Genomic DNA, 22,438 nt, shown 5'->3' with positions numbered 1-22,438 from the left:
TTCCTGCAAGCAAAAAAAAAAAAAAAGCAAAGCAATTCAGCTTTTTGTTTCTTCAATTCTCTCAGGCAAGAATTCTCTCTTACACTCCTCTGCTTTTTCCTTTTTCTCTTTTCTGCTTTCTTTTTTATTTTCTCTCTGTATTCATAATTAGATTGCTGTATATTTGTGCCATTGATCATGCTTACTTGATTGAATGAACAAACATACACTCTTATGTGTTCTTGATCGTTTCATGTTTGTTATTATTTATTCGGATCAGATATTAATTATATATGATGATATGAATTGTTATAGTTTTGAGCTACTCTTTGATCATTGTTCTATTATTGGTTAACGCATGAATTTTGAGCTCGGATTATACTATTTTTCTTTGGTTTATTATGTGAAGTTTGAAGAAATCAAAATAATTTCTCTTGAATTTGATCGTCATATCTGATCTCCGTGTAGACCGATCGATGATTTTGGTAAAGTTTTTTGCCGATTTTGTTTAAACGCTTCTATGCAGTTTTACAAAACAAACAAATCTAGGAGCCTTCTCCGGCGTTAGGTACTCATTTTTTTATTTTTTTGTTTCTCTGAGTTTGAAAGCCGTTTAGATCACAATTAATAAAAATTAATGCTATATTAATTAATATGAACATAAATCAAATGGACCTAAAACTTTATTACTGTTAGCAAAGTAAAGTGAAGTAAAGTAAAGATTAGAAAAATAATTGAAAGTCTATATTAATCAACTATTGCCATTTGCCAGCGTTGGTGTTTGTTGGCAACTTCAGATTCCAAATTTTCACAGCTACCCCTACTTTTCCCATCAATTACCATTTTGTCCTTAACTATTTACTACCTTTGTCTTTTTTTGCATAAAAAATGACTGAGGAGTATTTAAGTGACATTCCTTTTCAAAGGAAATTCCAAGATACTTAATATAAAAAACAATTTCACAAAGTGAGCGGTTTAATATTTTAGTTTGTTCTGCTTGTCAAATACAATTCATTGTTGCATGACTAAAATATTTTGTTAATTAGTTATTATTATTTATTAACTATTGTTATACGTTACTAACTTTACTAAATAATTACTAGTATTAATATGAATATTTAATTATTGAACAACATGCATTGCATGAACTAAAAATAATTAACAAAAGAAGTCACAAATTAGAATCTAAAAACAAAATGCACGTGAAGAGCGCAACTGATTTACATATAATGGAATAAATGGGAGCAAATTACGCACTTTAATTAACTTTGCTAATATAAACGGTAACAAATTAATTTTTTTAATTTTCTTTTTCCAAAGAGGGGGAAGTTTGGTTGGTGTGAGCTAGCTAACATTGACAATTGGGCCCACTAATACATGTCAGATAATGAAGTTTATTCTTGCAAAATTCTTGGTTCATTCAGCTTTATTTTTGTTGAATTTTAGAAATATGGGTCCCATTCCACGTAGAACCGACGTTACAGATGCAAAATATTCTTAGCAGTTAAGGAAATTTAATGGTAGATTTGAATTTTGCATGAAAAAAGAGTAGGAAAATGGAAACAAAAATATTGGGCCTATTTGGCCCAATAGGCCCAAGACTAAGAAAGGAAAAACAACAGGAGCCATAGTGTTAAATAATAGTGGACATGGAAAATGTCTTATGTGTGAGATGAAGCTGGAACACAGCATTATAGGGACCCACAAACGTGGTTCTTCCACGTGACATCTTCAGAAAGCTACTATAACCAGATCAAATCTTTCTATTTGTGATCTTAGAATTATATTGCCGGTGTTAACAGTTTCCTAGACACAATGTTCTGAAGAGATTCTTGTGTATGCACAGTAGTATTAATTTCACTGAATAATTTTTTTTTTGGTTGTATTTCACATAATCAATTTGAATATACTTAAAATATAAAATAACTGATCTCATCTACCACAAGACACAACAAATTTTTAAGGTAATGGCCATGAAAGTCTATATAGTATTTTTAATTTATTCTTAGAACCGATCAAACTAGTGGATTCGACCGGGGTTAACTTGGAAGCAACATCAAACCGGTCTAATTTATGATAAAAATCGGTTCTCAGTAAATAAGTCAAAAATTTGTAAAACAAGTAAAAAAAAAAAGCAAATTGATCGATCAGTCCTAGTCACAAAAAAAATATATTATTTTATTATATTCATTTTAACTTCGGATAAATCTTTTAACATCTGTATCTAACAATACCTGTTTGATGGTTGGTTCGCTCTTCAGATCCTTGGCGTTTTTTTAGAAAGATTTGTACCATTGAATCCAAGCAACAATTTAAGTTGGTGATGACTTGACTTTATTGTTATACAAACATTTTCTAGTTTTACTGTTTTTCTAATTCCTATTCTTATTATCAACTTGTCTTGAGTTATGGTCCGGTGTGCAATTTTTTTATTATTAAAAAGGAATAAAAAAACTGTTTATTATCGAGTTGATTGAGTTTTCTACACTCTACTCATTTACTTAACTGACAAAGAATCTTGTTAATACAAAATCCTAGTAACGTTTTGATGATTATTTTTTATCTTCTTCAATATTTAGGCATCCAAGTTCTATAAACTTTTAAAGAAGTGTCATTTTTTAAACCAATGATTTTATTGTTTGTATTGGACCAACTTTTTTGTGTCATGTGTTATAAGGGGCTGTTGCAAACTTGCAATGAGTGAATTTACACCTTGAAAATTGAAAATGATGTCAGTGGACTTCAGCAACTATAGACTGTAGACTATATAGTGAACAGCTGTATTTATTTGTATGCTACTTTTGGAGTCCCATGATCATCCAACTTCTCAATTTTTAAATATTATCATTATTAATTTATTATTAACAACCCTCTCTCAACCCTCTTCTTTGTTTATTCTAATCTATAACAAACAACAATCCTCATATCATTCCTTTTCTTCTTGATCAGCTATTAAGAGGAAGCAAACATGGAAGCAGAGACAACAGTTGTTTCAGAAGTTCCAGTGACAAAAGCTGTTGAGGACACAGATCATAAAGATGATAAAATTAAGGTATTTTTTTTATGTTGTTTTACATTTGTTACTTTGGAAGTTTTGCATTACCTTGAGTTTTATCTGATATTCATTGATCAGTGATATTTTAGTGTAATCCATATAAGATTGATACACCTAATACTATAGTAGCATTGCTTAAGAAAATTCAATCAGGATGAATAATATGTTCTTAGTTCCTGATTATGTTTTTCTTTTCTTTGAATGATTTATAATAGGAAACAAACGGGGACTTGCCTCAAGTGGAGATTGAAGGTAAGAAAGAAGAGGAAGAGAATTCTTTTGATGGAGAATTCATTAAAGTCGAAAAGGAAGAGAACACGGTGACAGAAAGAAGCTCAGACTCAGATCCTCCAAGCAGAGAATTTCTAGAAGCACAAGAGAAGATTCAGGAACTCCAAGTTGAACTGCAGAGGCTAGCTGAGTCTTTGAAGACATCTGAACATGAAAATGCTCAGTTGAAGGGAGAGATTTCGGTTACAAAAGAGAAATTGGAGGAAACCGGAAAGAATTACCAAGAGCTTGAACTAAGTCACAAGAAACTACAAGAGCAGATTATTGAAGCTGAGGAGAAATATAAGCTGCAGCTGAGTGTTCTTGAGGAGGCAATGCAAAGTCAAGAATTGAAGCAGAAAGAGCTTCTTAACGTGAAGGAAGCATTCGATGGTGTGAGCCTTGAGCTTGAAAGCTCAAGAAAGAAGATGGAGGAATTGCAGCAAGAGCTTCAGCTTTCTTCGGACGAGGCTAGGAAGTATGAGGAGCTGCATAAGGAAAGTGGCTTGCATGCTGAATCAGAAGGAAAGAAGGCCTTAGAATTCGAAAGACTATTAGAAGAAGCGAAATTGAGCACAAAAGTAGTGGAAGATGAGATGGCTTCTCTAAAGGAAGAATTGAAGGGATTGTATGATAAGATTGCTGAGAATGAGAAGGTTGAAGAAGCACTTAAAACAACTGCAGCAGAACTCGCTACCATCCAAGAAGAGTTGACAAACTCAAAATCTCAGATATTGGATTTGGAGAGTAGACTCTCTTCAAGGGACTCTCTAGTAGATGAGTTGAGCCAAGAATTGGAGCTGCGAAAGACTTCGGAAACACAACTGAAGGAAGACATGTCAGCACTTCAAAACTTGTTTGCCTCCACAAAGGAAGAACTGCAAGAAAAGATATCTGATCTTGAAGCTGTTAATCTTAAGTTGCAGGAGGAAGAGAAATTGAGGGAATCAACCGAAGCTGCGCTGAAGACTCATGAAGAACAGCTTCTGGCTGTACAAGAGGAACTCACTAAACTCAGTGTAGAAAAACAAGGTCTTGAATCATCTGTGCAAGATCTAACCAATAATGCTAAGCAGTTGAAGGAGTTGTGTGCTGATTTAGAGGAAAAGATAAAGCTTTCAGATGAGAATTTCCAAAAGACGGATTCTCTTTTATCTGAGGCGCTTTCAAACAATGCCGAGCTAGAACAGAAGCTGAAGTCTCTAGAAGATCTCCATACTGAATCTGGAGCTGCTGCAGCTACTGCTACACAAAGGAGTCTTGAGCTTGAAGGCCATGTTCAGGCTTCAAATGCAGCTGTAGAAGAGGCGAAATCACAACTGAGGGAGATGGAAACACGATTCATAGCAGCGGAGCAGAAGAATGTGGAGCTTGAACAAGAGTTAAATTTATTACAACTGAAAACAAGTGATGCAGAGAGAGAAGTGACTGAATTCTCTGAAAAAGTTTCTCATCTAAATTCAAAGTTGACAGAGGCCGAGGAAGAAAAGAATGCTCTTAATAACCAACTTCAGGAGTACTTGGAAAAGATAAGTCAACTCGAATCGGACTTAAACCAATCATCTCAACAGAGTTCACAGTTGGAGGAGGAGCTGAAGTTAGCCAAAGACAAATGTGCCGAGCATGAAGATCGAGCCAGTATGAACCATCAGCGCAGCCGAGAACTAGAAGATTTATTTCAGAGCTCTCATTCCAAATTGGAAGATGCTGATAAAAAGGTGAATGAGTTGGAGTTGTTACTTGAAGCAGAGAAATACAGAATTCAGGAGCTCGAACAACAAATAAGCACTTTGGAAAAGAGATGCAGTGATTCAGAAGCAGAAAACAATAAGCACCTTGAAAATATATCTTTTCTGACATCAGAACTTGATGCATTCCAAGCACGAGTCTCGAGCCTTGAAACTACACTTCAGGAGGCTAATGAAAGGGAAAAGAGTCTGGAAAACTCACTGAGTGCAGCAGCAGCTGAAAGAACAATGATAGAAGCTGCTTCAAGCAGTTTGAATGAGAAGCTTTCCGAAGCAGAAAGCCTTTTGGAAATTGTGAGGGATGATTTGAATCTCACACAAGAAAAGTTGCAAAGCACTGAGGATGATCTCAAGGCTGCTCAGTTGAGAGAAGATGAGATACTGGAGAAACTCAAGGCTTCAGAAGAAAATCATGTCATACGAGGAAGAGATATGGAGGAAACTGTCACGAAGCATGCCGAACTTCAATTGTTGCATGAGTCTCTGACCAGAGATTCTGAACAGAAACTCCAAGATGCTATAGAGAAACTCGACAACAGGGAGTCTGAGGTTCAATCTTTGCTTGAGAAAATCAAGATTTTGGAGGATCAGATTGCTGAATCCGGGGAACAGTCCGCGTCGGTGAAGGATGAATATGAGAAGAGTTTGAGCAAGCTGGCTTCATTGGAAGGTGAAAATGAAGATTTGAGGAGGCAGATTACAGAAGCTGAGGAGAAGATTTCTCAGTCCTTTTCTGAGAATGACTTATTGGTTGGAACAAACATGCAACTGAAAATCAAGATTGATGAGCTTCAGGAATCACTGAACTCTGCTATATCAGAGAAGGAAGCTACTATTCAAGAAATTGTTTCTCAGAAGAGCACTATTGCTGAGTTGAATGATCTACATTCAAGATCCACTGAACTCCACAGTGCAAGCACGACTCGCATCCTCGAAGTAGAATCACAACTACAAGAAGCATTGCAGAGGCATACTGTGAAAGAATCCGAAGCGAAAGAGTTGTATGAGAAGCTGAACACATTGGAAGGCCAAATAAACTTCCATGAAGAACAGGCACGAGAAGCAGCCGCGGTTTCTGAATCTCACAAAGCTGAACTCGAAGAGTCTCTTCAAAAGTTAAAGCATCTTGAAACTGTTGTTGAGGAACTACAAAATAAGTCACTCCACCATGAACAAGAATCTGCAGGACTACATGAGGAAAAATCAAAGCTTAATGATGAAATAGCATCATATGAATCAAAATTAAGTGATTTACAGTCAAAGCTTGATGCTGCACTAGTTGAGAAAGATGAAACGGTTCAACTGATACACTCCTCGAAGAATGCTATTGACGAATTAGTGACAAAACATAATGCAGAAGCCGAGACACTAAAGTCACAGGTACATATTATTCATGGACTTAAAAAATTTTTTTTTTTATATTCATATAGTTTTTTTTTTCCTTCATGATCTCTTTTCAGTAATATAAATTTATGAAATCATCTTCGAATGCAATGTATCAACTGCAGATAGCTTCGGTAACAGAGGAGAAAAATTTGCTCAATGAGACAAATCAGGATTTGAAGAAGGAACTTCAGTCTGTGATACTTGCTCTTGAAGAAAAGTTGAAAGAACAACAAAAAATTGAAGAATCTTTGAGATCTGAGGTTGCAACTCTCAAAACTGAGATTGCTGAGAAATCTGCATTGCAAATTCGGCTGAAGGAAATCGAAGAGCAACTGGCAAAAGCTGAATCCAGATTAAATGAAGAGGTACTGGAAAAATTCATGATTTATAAATAAGTACAAAATTCAGAATCAAAGTACCTTTCAGAAATAAGTTTTCAACATATATCGAAGGAACTGTGCTAATTAATGTGACGATTTTGTAGGTTGGAAGTGTTCAAGCAGCTGCTTCTCAAAGAGAAGCCGATTTAAGTTCAAAACTGGAAGAGTTGGAACAAAAAGTCCATGATAGAAATGTGCTGAATGAAAAGATTGTAGAGCTTGAGAAAGAGTTGCAGCTTGCACAGGAAACTATTGCTAACCAGGTATAACCATCAGACCATGCATTTTTTACTTGTGATATACTCTTCGCGATCCAAGCTAAACTTTAAAATATTTGATGACATTTAATCATTAAAAATATCCTTTTCTTTGTGCTATTCCTTTAAAATATTTCAAACTACTGAGTGTTTTTCTTGTATTATTTCCTTTTTTTCCCCTTGAAATTCCAAGCAGAAAGAAGCAGAATCTCAAAAGTTGGAACTAGAGGCAGCCCTGAAGAGTTCTCATGAAGAACTTGAAAGTAAGAAAAAGGAAGTCTCTCTTCTACATAACCAAGTGACAGATTTAGAACAAAAATTGCAAGTGGCTGCTGATAAATTATCAGCTAAGGTAATTATCCTCCTGATCCTACCCTTATTTCCAACTAATTGTAAAGGAAGAAAAAAAACTGAAATGACAAGATTTGCATCCATTTCAACTTTGCAAGTCGCATAAAATGAATAATATCATCATTCAAACTCCTCATAAGGCCAAAGTATGATTTTCTGGGTTGATGTTTGGGAAAGATTAGCCATATTGAGCTCGTGTGTTGACTATTGTAACTAGTCAAAGTAATGGCATAGTAACATAGCATTTAAGTACAAGAGACTAATGTTAACAGTATGATTAGAGGGAAGAGTTTTATATGTGTCTCATATTGGTAGAAGAATATATAATTGAATGTCTGTGTATTTAAATTCAAATGTGCTATAAAAATTTCGAAAATGTAATCTTTTCGATGATTATGTTACAGGGTGAGGGTGTTGAACCTAAAGAAGAGATGGAAGTTAAGTCCAGGGACATTGGATCAAGCATTTCAACACCATCAAAGAGAAAGAGCAAGAAAAAATCAGAAGCAACAACTTCTTCTGAGGCACATATTCAAACAAGTACTGTCCATGCTTCTTCTGCCATGAATTTCAAGTCCATTTTGGGAGTTGCTGTTGTGTCCATCATCTTTGGCATAATTCTTGGGAAGCGCTACTAAGATCAACATCATCAACAACCACCAAACATGTGAATGTACTTTTTTTGGTTTTGTTACTTATCATGGTTTTGATATTTTTGTTTTCTTTTTCATGCATCTTTTTTTTATTATGACTATGTATGATGTTGAAAGCTTTATTTCTTTTCATGCTTTCAATTTTGAGTCTTCATGTTGGTCAGGGAACTTGTTTTCATTCCCATCCCTTGCCTGTGTGTAGAAGAAGATGAGGGTTGATTCATATCTTATTTCAACATTTTTTTTAATCTTTTAGTAATTATTTGAATGAGAGTTTGGCTTTTACCTGAAAATGTTAGCTAAGATAATAACATTTCAATTTTATAAGTTTCTACTTAATAGTTTAAATATTTAGTAGAGATAGTTTTTTATATGGTATAAATATTTGTATAACTACAAAATTTAGAATTCCATTCTTATTATCTCATTCTTCTAACAAAGATATAATTTCAATCCAAGACAATAAATAAATAATATCTATGCCTTAAATACAAACGATATATAATTTGTATATTATAGCATATGACAGAAAAAAACAAAAAGAAAGGCAATATATCAAAATAAGGTATCACTTTTACATTATATAAAAATGTAAAGATGAGAAGGAAAAAATAAAACTGCAGTAAACTTCAATTCAGTCAGTAATATTCTGGCAGAATTGTCCAGCAACAGCAACTTAGATTTTGTTGCTTTATTCTCTGTATCGAATCCTTCTGCATAATATTTTGATTTAATGGTACAAATGTTTCAATCATGTCAGTTTTAATTTACCATCTTGTAAAATTTTTTTTATTATTTTTGTCATTACTATCTCCAATCCTAACACCTCCCCCGAAATTTTTGGTCTTGTTTGTTCATCCAGCTAACTAGTTTCACTTTCAATTTGAAGGACCATATGCTAGAATGTCTTTATACACATATATGTTAAAGATCTAAAATCTCATAAATTATTTTTCTTTTTTTATATTTTATTTGAATGAAACACTTCCATGTCTTCCATCTTAAGAATACATATAGCACTTCTTTCGAGTTTCGACCGAATAGTAACTATAATTGAGATAATGTATGTTATTTTCAGTCCTTATCTAGTACCATCCATATCCCTACTCTTATCTAGTTATCTCAATTCTCTGTTCTAAGAAATTAAGTTATAGCCATCCATGCACGTAATTGAGATTTTTCCTTCTTTTTTTCTTTTTAAATTTTTATAAATTAAATGCTGGATCGTTACATGAGATGCATATTTTCATCATTGTGTAGCAATAATAGAAGCAATTGGGTAACTGGACCACTTTTCTTTGTCTACCTCTGCTTGGTGCCATGTAACTACGGTGTAAGCTTTTTTCTTGCTAGAGATCTTATACGATTTTTTTGCCATGTGCTAATCATCATCATCAATTAAATGAGACCATGTTTTCATAAACGCGCGAGAAAAAAGTTCGTTTATTTTTCAAATTTATTTTTGGTTTTACCGAGCTTGAAAATGGATCATGGTGACATTATTTTATTGAGTCAATGTAAAGATTGTAATCATCATACGATGATCATAACATAAGTCTCGAAAATATTTGTCTGACACGACCCATTTGGTTTAGAAAACAAGAGGGTTGTTTCCCTTTGGATTGTCACGAATGATTTTTGCTGTCAATTCGAGGATTTAATTAATTTTTAATTCTTTTTTTTTTCTTTTTTAAATGTGTCACGTGAATCTCAAAGCTATGATAAAAAGGTAAATAATGTAAGTGGAGAAAAAGTGGTCCTTGTTGAAGAATGTTCACTTATATACCAAACAATGAGGTAAAGAACACACAAGTATTAACTTTGCATGTAGGCCAGGGTCACTACCTACCCAGAGTTTAAAGAAAAAAGAGAATTAGGTATGATCAAAAACAGCTTTAACATGCTAGAAAAAGAAGTTAATGGAATAAAATGGATAAAAGCCACCATGTAACGCAAGTAATAATATATTAAAAGGTCATTATCAGGCTATGAATATTATAATAATAATAATACTATGAAAGAAAGATAATTAATTGTTGATAAAACAAGACGTATCATTGTCTGAACGTCCTACTCATACAGAAAGGACAAAAGTGGATGAGTTAATTAAAAAGTTTTTGGCATACCCAAAGCTCCCCAAAGCATCTTCATCCAAAGATGACGCGATTTCTAAACTAATCTTGCTTTATTAATCCCCTAATCACCCTAATTATCACACTGTCATCTAGAGGGACCATAGCAATAATATAGAGGAGGTTTAGTTTGCGTTTTTATTTTTTATTTTATTTTTATTATTTTTTGCTTTTTGAATTTTATAAAAATAAATAAAATACTAAAAAAAAAAAGAAAACGCAAACCAAAAACATATAGTTTTTCATATAAAGCTTTTAATAAAAAAAACCTATAAGCCAATGTGCGAGTTTTATGATTAATATAAAAACGGCAGAGTTTGCTGATATAAAACCGAAGGAAACGACATAACGAAAACAAAACGGAGCACCCGAAGAGGATAACACCCAAACTTTTCTGGGCTACAAACTACAAAGTCATCACCCTTTCTGTCTGCTTTATTTTTTAATCTCCCTAATTTTCAATCTCATAAACAAAAGAGAGAAAAACAAGTTTTTATTTTCTCTCACACCAAACACACCCTTCTTATCTGACAAAACCGCCTATCCATACTGCGAAAACTTTCCCTCAAAGTTTTGTCACTTTACCACCAAAAGTTTCCTCCAAAGCTTTCGATTCTTTCACCGATCATGCTTCAAAGCTTGGTCCCTCGTTCGCCTATTACTCCAAACCCTAACTCCATGAAGACCAAGCGTGACCGCCACGACGCCACCGCTGATTCCCCCACTGACGAGGAGCCTTCCTTCAAGCGCGCTAACTTCTCCGGTGAGAAGTCATCGGCGCAGGCCGTGGGAGAAGCTGAGGGACACCACGAAGAACAGCAGCAACAGGTGCTGGAAGTGGCGGAGGCCAGAGGAGGAGAATCAACCGGCCTTAAGCTCCTCGGTTTGCTGCTCCAATGCGCAGAGTGCGTCGCCATGGACAACCTTGACTTCGCGAACGACCTCCTCCCGGAGATCGCGGAGCTCTCGTCGCCATTCGGAACCTCGCCGGAGCGCGTCGGCGCGTACTTCGCACAGGCTCTGCAGGCTCGCGTGGTGAGCTCATGCCTCGGAGCGTACTCACCTCTCACCGCGAAATCGGTAACCCTAACTCAGTCGCAGCGAATCTTCAACGCGTTCCAGTCCTACAACTCAGTGTCGCCGCTCGTCAAGTTCTCTCACTTCACCGCAAACCAAGCGATCTTCCAAGCTCTCGACGGCGAGGATCGCGTCCACATCATCGACCTCGACATCATGCAAGGTCTTCAATGGCCAGGACTCTTCCACATCCTTGCCTCGCGATCCAGGAAGATCCGCTCCATGCGGATCACCGGATTTGGTTCCTCGTCGGAGCTTCTAGAATCCACCGGAAGACGCCTCGCCGATTTCGCTAGCTCGCTCGGTTTGCCGTTCGAGTTTCATCCGGTGGAAGGAAAAATCGGAAGCATCACGGACCTGAGTCAACTCGGCGTTCGACCAAATGAAGCGATCGTAGTTCACTGGATGCACCATTGCTTATACGACATAACAGGGAGCGATTTAGGGACGTTGAGATTGCTGAGTCAGCTGAGGCCGAAGCTGATCACGACGGTGGAGCAGGATCTGAGCCACGCCGGGAGCTTCCTCGCGAGGTTCGTGGAGGCTTTGCATTATTACAGCGCGTTGTTCGACGCGCTGGGAGACGGTTTGGGTGCGGACAGTTTGGAGAGGCACACGGTAGAGCAGCAGCTTCTAGGGTGCGAGATCAGGAACATCGTGGCCGTTGGAGGTCCCAAGAGGACCGGCGAGGTTAAAGTGGAGCGCTGGGGAGAGGAGTTGAGACGGGTCGGTTTTCGACCCGTTTCGCTTCGGGGAAACCCGGCCTCGCAGGCTAGTTTGCTCCTTGGGATGTTCCCTTGGAGAGGGTATACCCTCGTTGAGGAAAACGGTTCTCTCAAGCTTGGTTGGAAGGATCTTTCTTTGTTGACCGCTTCTGCTTGGCAACCGTCGGATTTGGTTACTTATCCTGATTGACATTGAGAGAATCCCCCGCAGCCGCATGATTTGTTTTTCTCTTTGTTCCTTGTTTGCTTTGTTTTGGCCCGTTGGGGAGCACGCAACCGTCACGGTTGGAATTGGAAAGTGGTTTGATTTCATCTCGTAGCTCTGCTGCGAGTTGCAGACCATAAACGGGACACGGGTTTGGCGCAGAGAGAGAGAGAGAGAGAGAATCTTTATTAAATTATTAATTATTAAGTGAAATTACTAAAATTGAGAAATCATTGCAACCATGGTCCATGGTTATCTTCATTGATTTTTTTATTAATTAATTTCAATTTTATTAATTGTTTAATGTAATTGACTCTCTTCAGGAGAAGAACGATGTTTAGGGGTGGAGTAGAGTAGTACTGTAGTAGAAGGAACAAGGAAGATGGGTCCTAGGTGTATAATATAATAAGTATATAATAATAAATTAATGATGATGTTTGGGCATAAAAGAGAGAAAGGTAGAGAAAAGCGTCAAAGATTAACAATGAGTGGTTTTTTTGTTTTTTGTTTTGTGACGTTTCAGAAGAGGAATGGTAGGAGTAGGATAAATTCAAAAAATGATGGATGTATGAATGAGTGACGTATCATGCGTGGAAAACTTACCAGTAACAACAACAATGGTTTATGGGTGGCCAGGGAAAAAGAGGACAGAATATACGTAAGTGGTCAAATGCTCATTACTCATTTCATTTACTTTACCACAGAGAAAGGCCAGACTTCAATTTTATTGGTGGACCTAACTTCTTTGATGTATCTTCTTTTCTAGCTGGAAAATGGAAATGTACACGACTTCTGCATAACTAATTATTGGAGTTTTATAATAAGGATGCAAAATTTTGCTATTTTTTATTTTCATATAATTATGTGAGAGGTGATTTACATAATAATGGTGTAATTTCATTATTTATGGTAAATATAATTGACCTGAAAATTTGTTGGGATGTGATGAATTGTACTTTTAAATTTTAAAAAATGTTTTTTTAAAAATTAAAAAAAATATATATTTGTCTCCAACAAATTTATTTTTCTAAAATAAAAGAATTACAATTTACTTTCATATTTTAATAAGAAAAAATTTAGGAGACTAATATTTTTATTAAAATCTGGTCAAGTAGTACTTATTCAACAAAAAAAATAATTAATTTTACATCTTTAGATAAAATCTCACATCATTCAAAACACCAATAATAACTAATTGATAATTACAAATTACAAAATTTACTGATTTCCTAACACTTTTTTTTAATAAATCACCTACAATTTCTAATTTTTTTAGTATTTCACCTATCAACCAACCACATAAATTCTTTTTCATATTTTAAAAGAACAGTAAATAAATACAAATTAACTACAAGTTTCAAGTCTCAACTCGAAACACACCAATGGCATGGAAAAAGTATGTATAAATGGACAGAAGTGTATTTATCAATTATTGTACACTTCGAGGCTAAAATCAGAGTCTCTGGCTTAGCTTGTTATCTTATCTGTGTTTTGTATCCGTGTGCCTTGTTATGTTATATGTATTTTTATATAGTATAAACTTTAATTTTCGTGTTCATTCTCATCATTATTTCTCATTCATTTGTTCATATTCAAATAAACTCCCCCTATATATCATGTTATTCTTCACGTAAACCAATTAGTGAAAAATAACACTGATGATGAAATAACTAGATTTACCGTGTACCTATTTATTTTCAAGAACGTGATGGCATGCATGTAACTTTTCGCATATAAATCGCTTTCTTTCTGTCAAAGCTTAATTGCTTCTCCTAACGAGGAAATCCTTTTTTCTTTTCCTCTTTTTGGGCGATGTTTATCAAAGGAGGGAAAATTAAAAGAAGCCGTCTTTCTAATGAACTCAATTCTTATTACTATACACAAAAACACACCTAATGCTTGATCAATTGCATAGTAATATGACTCTCTACGTAAACTATTATTATGAAGATAAGATAAGATGACAATTAAACTTGCTATATTCATTTTCAAACATTAAGCATATAGTATATATTTATTTTCCCCCCATGTTTTATGCTTTTTGTATTTGAGTTATTATAATACAGGAATGTTATTTATAAACTAAAATTAGTCATAATATTTATGTATAAATACATATATAATTTAACTAATAATGTATATTTTATATTTTAAGGTAAAGTATTAAATTGGTCTTTTACGTTTTGTTTAAATTGTTCTATTTGAATTCAAAAAAGTTTCATTTAGTTTCAATTAGTCCCACCGTAAAGTCAATAAATAAATAACGGAATGTCCTATATGACAACAGTACAAGAATACGATCGATAATCTGGAGAACAAGTACAAGTTCTAGAGGCGCAAAATTAACCCGTGAATGTATCAATAAATTTATTTATTATTCTTGTTACAAAAATATATAAAAGGATATTTACAAAAATTTATTATTCTTGTCTGTTCAAGTTGTGTACAATGATACAATATAAAAGAATATTTATAGGTACTAAGAGAATCATAATAATAAAGACGTAATCTCCTATAATAAATATTCAAATATACTAAATAATACTAATCGATCCTAATTGATTCTAATTATATTCTAATATATATAATTTTTTTAATAATTTAATATTGGTAAATTTTGTAATATATAAGTATGTTATTATAAAAAAAATAATTATATGATTAATTAGACACATTTTTTTTTATAAAAAAAATGTGTTTTTAACAAGAAATTAATAATTAAAATAAATATTTTTTTCTTATGAAATACACATTTTCATTATGTATAAATGAGCTAGATTGAAGGCATTTCAACCACCCTCATTACCACTTTTGATCTCTGCAGTCTAGACGAAAGAGGTCGGAGATGATAATGAGGGAAGCTTGAAAATACCTTCACGTCAACTCCAAGACGGCGGCTATTAGAGGTATCCGCAAGAAAAAAAATATTTTATAAAAGTACTGAAAGAGGTTGGAGATGGTAGTGAAGATGCTTGAAAAGCGTTCACGTTAACTCCAAGTCAGCAATTAGGGTATTCACAAGAGAAAAAACATTTTATAAAAACACTTTTATTTGAAGAACGTGTGAAAAAATAGAATTAAAATTAATGCATTAAAAAATATTGAAAATTTTGAATTTATAGAAAAAAATGAGAAAAATTTGGTGAAGGGACTAATTTGGTGCTTTCAGGAACTAAAATGAGTCACTTAATGCAAAGTGAGAGAGTAATTTGGTGCATATACAACGATGGCATAATGGATGACACGTGGACGAATACTGTTGCGACACGTGGCACTACTGGACACGTGGCCAAATAACATTGTGACACGTGGCACAACTATCCACGTCAGCATGTCACGTGTCACTGGTCACCACATCATCCTACCATTACATGTGGTCAAATCATGAAGTGACACGTGTCACTTACAGTCCACGTCATCATGCCATGTCATCACGTCGTTAATGAAAAATGGGTCAGGGACTACTATGGTGCATTTTTTTCAATCTCAGAGACATAATTGGTGCAATTGAAATCTCAAGAACGATTTCAGTGCAAAACGCCAATCTCAGAGATCGTTTTGGAGTTTAACTCCTCAAACTCAAAACTAAAAGTGAAATAATTTGTATTGAAGTGAGTTCAACTGTTTTTTTTGTCAGAACACTGCTTCAGAGTACCAAAGTTTTCATAGTGAAAATCAATGCGAATCTACATAGCTTTTGTTCTATACTTCAGTTGTTACTAACTTTTTTTTTGGTCTTGAGTTGTTACAAACTTTATTTATTTTATTTATTTTTAATTTCTTGGTTGAGGTTGGATTTTTTTTTCATTCCAGTCGTGTTATGGATCGTAATAATAAAACTAAAACCAAGTAGAAAAGTTGCTTCGATTTTATTGTCTTGAATGGGTCCAATCCAAATAATATGACTATATGACCTACCTAAAATAAGCCCATCCCAATTCCCATGAACTTAACTTTCCCGGAAAAAATCAAAAGGCTTTCTAGAAGAAACAAAAATCTAAAGCAAAATGGTTGACTGGGCTTCAACTCAGTAGAGTCCATATACACATATAATAATATTTTATAACTCTAACCAAGTTGAGTTGGTATACTGGTTAGTTCTCTAATCCGCTTAAATAAGTGTCGCATGTAAGTTTCAAAATATTTCCTTTATAAACATTTGTACAAATATTCCCAATTTTTCATATTTTTTCAAACAACACTAGTTCATTCTCTTCTTCTTCATTAAAGAATGGTCATAAAATATGATATCTATGAATTGACTTAAATTAAATTAATATCTTCCATGTCAAAATAAATATGAATTTATTTATTTTAAATCATTTTTAAAAAATAGTATTTTTCAAAATTAATTAATAATTTATTTTAAAAATACATAAAAAATTTTGTATATAAATAATTAAATTTGAGATAAATAGACTAAAAATTTACAAATTAGAATGTATTAATTTAAAAATTATTTTGAGATTTTTTAAATTTTTTGGACTGTATTTGTTGATTGGGACAGGATACTGAGATGGGAATATAGAAAGACAAAATCGTGTTTGACAGATGAGATATGAATAAAGACATTGTGTCCAGAGACGCTAACTAAAAACACAACTTATTTTTCATTTTTTTATTATTTTTGTTAATTTTTCATAATTATATTATTATATTTTTCTTCTCAAATTTTTTGAATGAAAAAAAATGAAAATAAATTAGATTTTCAAAATTTTTTCTACTTCACCAAACAGAATATAAGAACATTAAATTTTGTATCACGTTTTTAGAAACAAACGCAGCCTCGGAAGTCGTTTCGTACTTCACATTGGGGAATAATTTATCAACTCGCACATATGGACACATAACAGGTACATCAGTACATGTACGAGTTAACATTCCGCGTTAGTAGTCACCGTTAGTGATTAACGAAAATGGACTATATTGTCTGACAAATAAACGTTAGGAACTGCTTTGTGTATTTTGAAACTTAAGGAACTAAAGTGCCTAATTTTAAAAATTTTAGGAATTGATTTAGGTAATTATTCAATATATTATAACAATTGCGATTGATCAACTAGTTAACTTAAACAAATGTGAAAATCTAAATCTCAACTTGTATATGCAACATCCCATTAATCAATAGTAAACTTTTAAATAAAAGTCAACGATCTAATCCTTAGCTTAGTTTGACTAGTCGAAAGAAATAATAATAATAATAATAATAATAATAATAATAATAATAATAATAATTTGTTTTTTATTTAAAGAATATGGTATTGTTTGGTTCTGTTCACTTCCCACCAATGAACAATCTTGGTGTTTGTTTCAGCAGCATCAAGCATTTTATTAGAGCTTCATGCTCAAGTAATGCCAAAATATCATTCCCTTAACTAACTAAGGAATTACTTACAAAATTGCAGGCTCTTTTCTTTTGTCCATTGTACGAAGCTAATGAGTCCCATAAAAAAGACAAGTCTCTAATTCTGTTCTACCAAAGTTTGTCTTAATTCATAGCTTTGTGCTTTGGCCTTTTGGTGGTCCTAACATATTTTAATCTTAAGCCCAATAATGGACCATTTTGGTGATGGAATTTGTGCTTCTTGGCCAATTTTTCAATTCAATACTATTATTAGAGGTGTAGAAATTTGACATGCATAGCGTGATAAGCTTGTGAAAATTCAAAAGGAAGAATCACATGCTCAGAATCCATGGCCTGAAATTTAATGTGCCCAGTCAACCAATTTCATGAAAGGCATATGTAGCGTAAGCCATCTGGTATGACCCATATATCTATTAACCAAGCTATGCATGCTCCCAGAAGTTTCCATCCATACACAACTAATAAGAACATTGGAAATGTTTAGTAATAAAAAAATAGCCAAAAATAATACTAACTTATCTTATTTAGTATTTATTATTTGTTATTAGAATTAATAAATGTTAAATAAAATAATATTAATTTTTTTTGTTTATCTAGTATTACCATAATAATAATAAGAATAATTAATTTAGATTGGTCAAATATTTAGTTCACTTATTCACTTAAATTAGTATTAAAATTCGAATTTCCCTTTATAAATGCAATAATTTATTATTTGTAAACCTTTAATTGAAATCAAAATTTTTGATGAATTAATTTTTGACTTGCGGATTAAAAATAACGTAAAAAAATTGAAAAAGTTATATAAAATAATTAATGTATGTCACTTTTTTTAAATAACGAAAAAAATCTCCTTATTTTAAAAGTAAATTCTTTTCAATCTTTAATTTTCTAAAATAAAGGATAAATTATTTTTTGTAATCTCTTATGACATATTTAATAACTATTGAGTGAAATAGAGTGGCTTATCATGATCAACAATAACTATATATTAATTTAATTTAAGTTATAATAATTTAATCAATTAACCAAGATATGACTTTTATAAAAATTATTAGAAGAATTTTTAGCTGTACAATGCTATTCATAGACATTGAACTTTACTGAGCAGTATGTGCTTCTGCTAGTAAAAAAACTAATATCTTTACAATCACCCACTAAATCCCACACCTCTCTCTTTGTAACACGATAAAGAGAAGTAATGACACTATTATTAACCATGATAAAATTAACTCATTTAATCCAATAATCATCAAATATATCACCAGGAATGATTTATTTTTTATTTAAAAAAAAAATTGATAGAATTCATCACCTATTTTAAATAGTCAATTGTGTTGTCAATGGTAACAAATTTTTTTTTTTTTTTTTTTTGGGTCTTATACAACACGTACCCCATTCACACGTACACATTACTACTATTACTATAGATTCTATATTTCTTATTTTGAACTCGTGTGCAACTCCTAGTGTGACAGGTAATGCTGCTGTTCATCCAAAACTTCGACTGCTGTCATGTGAATGTGGAAGTATTAGATTCCGTTATATATTATTTGGCTTGAACTTGATGGATTTGAATTAGAAAATTTGACCTTATAGCCCGTTCCTCCCTACTACGATTTTTTTCCATCATTGACCACAAAACTATAGAGATCAGATTGCATTGGATTACTCATATGGGCTTTGATATTATGAATGATTCCAGCATTTTCAAGGAAGAAAAATTGTCGTTGTGGCTGGGCAGTTGGCACAAATGGAAGATACGTTAGCCTTTCACAGTTTCATTATATTGTATTAGTCAATAGAATTTGAAATTTAGGTTGTCTAAAAATTGGAATTAAGAATCCATAGTAAATTAGTAATAGTAAAATGTCTGAGTAGCATAAGATAAAAAAAAGTTATATTTTTTTTTTTTATATTAGATGACATGCATAGAGGTGCTCATAAAAGGATAAAGTTTAAATCCAATCTTAATTCTATCACAAAGCTAAATTTGTTATTAAAATTTAACCTATTTTATCCACAAATTGAACAATTCAATTCTAATTTTATCTACAGTCAATATGTGTCAATATGTGGGTATCCAATCTTATTAGTAGATTTTTATAAATATACAATATTATTATATAACTTAATGAGCATGCAAATTAAAGATTCAATATTGATGAGTTTGAAAAATTCTAAATTAACATTTGTGATGACTAAACATTATTAATTTAATTATTTACAAAAATATTAGTTCATATATGGTGATCAAGTTAAGTTTTGCTATGCAGTTTTAGCATTGGATCGAAAATAAAAAAATGTTACAAGCCCAAATGCTTTATAAAAACCTTCAACTTTGATACAAAAGTGCTCTGATTATTGGAGCTGAATTATTTTTTGGGCCAGAATAAATCTCATTGCTCTAAAACCCAACTATAATCTATGCTAAGTGATCCAATGCTTGATCCAAAAAAATCCATCAGAAAAGCAAATGTTATCATTTGCCTTGTGCCTTTCAACGGATTCCATTTTTCATTAAGAATGGATTTCAAAATTTAACTTGGTAGCATTGGAAACATAAATGAGAGAGAGAATATGAGTGACATGATTGATGTGTTTAATGCTACACGCCACTCTAGCAAGAAAAGTAAAAGTAACTCATTTTAATTAATTTATTCAAACACACTTGATTGCTTTTCTTCACATTTTCTCTTCTCTCTCATCACTTTCCTTCTCTTCTTCGATTATTACACATCAAACTATGAAAGCAAAACTTAACTACCGAAATGAAGGAAGAGCACGCTACAAGACCATCTCAATGATGGCAAGAAAAAGAAAACAAAAAGTATGCTGTGACTGAGATTCTTATCACTTGTGGAAAGATTTTGTGATGGGATCTTAACTTCTCCATACCAAAAATGGTTGAAGAAGATTTCGGCCAGCAAGGTGAAGATTCTTGGAGAGATGGCTTGTCTCTGATTTTGCTCAACCACCACAGAAGGTAGTTAGGGTGGCTACGTGATGAAAGAGGCAGAGATTAGAGCAGATGAAGTCATCATCATCACGAAGCATCAAGGGCCAGAAGTTCATCTTGGAGAGCAAGCCAAGGATGGAGCACTCAGATTGATGAAGGATGATGACCAAGGAAAAACTAGAGGTATTTGCATGTTGGATTTTGCATGGGTTACCTCTTCTCTCTTTCTGGCCGAACCGGTTATGTGTGAAGGAAAAGAAGTTAAGCTTGGTTTTTGTTTCAACTGTGAAGGCTTCTCCTCTCTATAAAAGGGGTGAACAGTCACAGTTTGATTCAAGGAGTTAGAACTAAGCAGTGAGAGTGCAAGGCACAAAATTTTCATAACTACCTAAGCTTACAGATTTTCTTCTCCTTCAATGTATTCTGTTTTGTATTTTTCTATTTAATTTTGTCATGTCTTTGAGTCTCATGGAAAAAGACAAATAGTGAGGTTTGTATGAAAAAGCCATAGAGCAAAAAAAGGCAGAGAGTGCAAAATTAAAAGAAAAAGCCATAGATGTCCTTAGAGTTCCTTTGTACATCTGTGTTATGTTTCATGATTTTGTGGGAATCCCCTTGTAAGTTGGGTTAGCAATTTACAGTCTGTAATCAAGAAGACTATAGTGGAAATTCCATTATTGTTGTGATGGAGACTGGATGTAGGCTGCACTGCACTTAGCAGCTGAACCAGAATATATCTGGGTGTAATTTTCTCTCTCTTCTACTTCATTTATGTTTCTACTGCATAGGAGCTAAAACTAAAAAAAATATCTCGTGCCAAGTGACGAGACAAAAATAAAAGTCTCGTGGCTAGGGACGAGACAAAAATAAAAAAGTCTCCTCAAAAGATCAGCAAGTGTAATCAAACAAAAAGGGGGCAAAGATTCAACCCTCCTTCTCTTAGCCACTGAAACCATCAAATACAAACAACACAATCGTCCCATAAACAACATAACTATCAAATGTTCAATTTTACATAAAAGTCTTTGCTCAAATTAATAATACAAATACAAATAAAATGTGTGATAAATGTTGTATCATTAAAACAGAATTGGTTTTTATAGATGTTTAACTATTAATTGAGGATCTTGGTCTAATGGTATAAAATTTTTGCACTAAGTGAGAGGTCATTAGTTCAACACTTCGTACTCAACTTTACCCATAGCAAATCGGATTGATAACCTTATTCGACTGAATTGGATAGGATTGGGTACCTGCGGATAGAGTGTATGTTACCACTTCTAGACATGCATTATGTTCTTGGTGATTGGATTATATTTTAATTTTGTCCACAAAATTATATTTTTAACATTACTAATAAAAATAACATATTTTCTAATGATATTTTTCGCTGCTAAAAATATACTGTTGCTGACAAAAAAAGTCGTGACAAACAAAAGGTACTGCTGCAAAAAGTTTTGCTGTAAACTTTTAAGTAGCATATAAAAATCATGTTACAAAAGGAACTATTTTTGCTGTGATAATTAAATATAACTTTAATTATTTTTCAGGTCTTATAGTTTTACCAAATTTTTAATTAGATTCTTATATTTTTTTCTTTTCGATTAGGTTTCTATACCATAATTTTATTTTCAATTTCGTCTTTACCGTGACAAAAACGTTTAAAATAACAGAATATTCTATTAAAAAAGCGAATATTCTCATTATTAAAGTTAAAAACCCAATTAAAGACACCTCAATTTTTGTAAAATTCCAAAATAACCCTTGACATTGTACCACACTCACACCTTGTCCTAAGTTCTTCGCTGAGCTCCCTTGTCGCCGCGTCTCCTCTGCTCGGCGTCCGTCGCGTAGAGTTCTGCGGTCACTTCTCATAAACCTGGTGTTCTTCACTAC

At 33.3% G+C, this 22,438-nt stretch overlaps 2 protein-coding genes across 2 annotated transcripts; both read left to right on the top strand.

Moving 5' to 3' along the window:
* Positions 1-8,327, top strand: LOC107477266 (uncharacterized). Its single transcript, XM_016097250.3, has 7 exons — positions 1-65; positions 2,929-3,031; positions 3,250-6,432; positions 6,561-6,803; positions 6,923-7,081; positions 7,272-7,427; positions 7,831-8,327. The coding sequence occupies exons 2-7, from the start codon at positions 2,948-2,950 to the stop codon at positions 8,062-8,064; spliced, it is 4,059 nt and encodes a 1,352-aa protein (XP_015952736.1). The 5' UTR covers positions 1-65; positions 2,929-2,947; the 3' UTR covers positions 8,065-8,327.
* A 2,172-nt stretch (positions 8,328-10,499) lies between these two features.
* Positions 10,500-12,652, top strand: LOC107477265 (scarecrow-like protein 23). The gene has a single exon (XM_016097249.3). The coding sequence runs from the start codon at positions 10,839-10,841 to the stop codon at positions 12,201-12,203; it is 1,365 nt and encodes a 454-aa protein (XP_015952735.1). The 5' UTR covers positions 10,500-10,838; the 3' UTR covers positions 12,204-12,652.
* The last annotated feature ends 9,786 nt before the right edge of the window (positions 12,653-22,438 follow it).

This window comes from Arachis duranensis, chromosome 3 (genome assembly GCF_000817695.3).
Source record: "Arachis duranensis cultivar V14167 chromosome 3, aradu.V14167.gnm2.J7QH, whole genome shotgun sequence".
NCBI classification, from domain to species: Eukaryota; Viridiplantae; Streptophyta; class Magnoliopsida; order Fabales; family Fabaceae; genus Arachis; species Arachis duranensis.
This window is presented reverse-complemented; position numbering and strand designations above follow the sequence as displayed.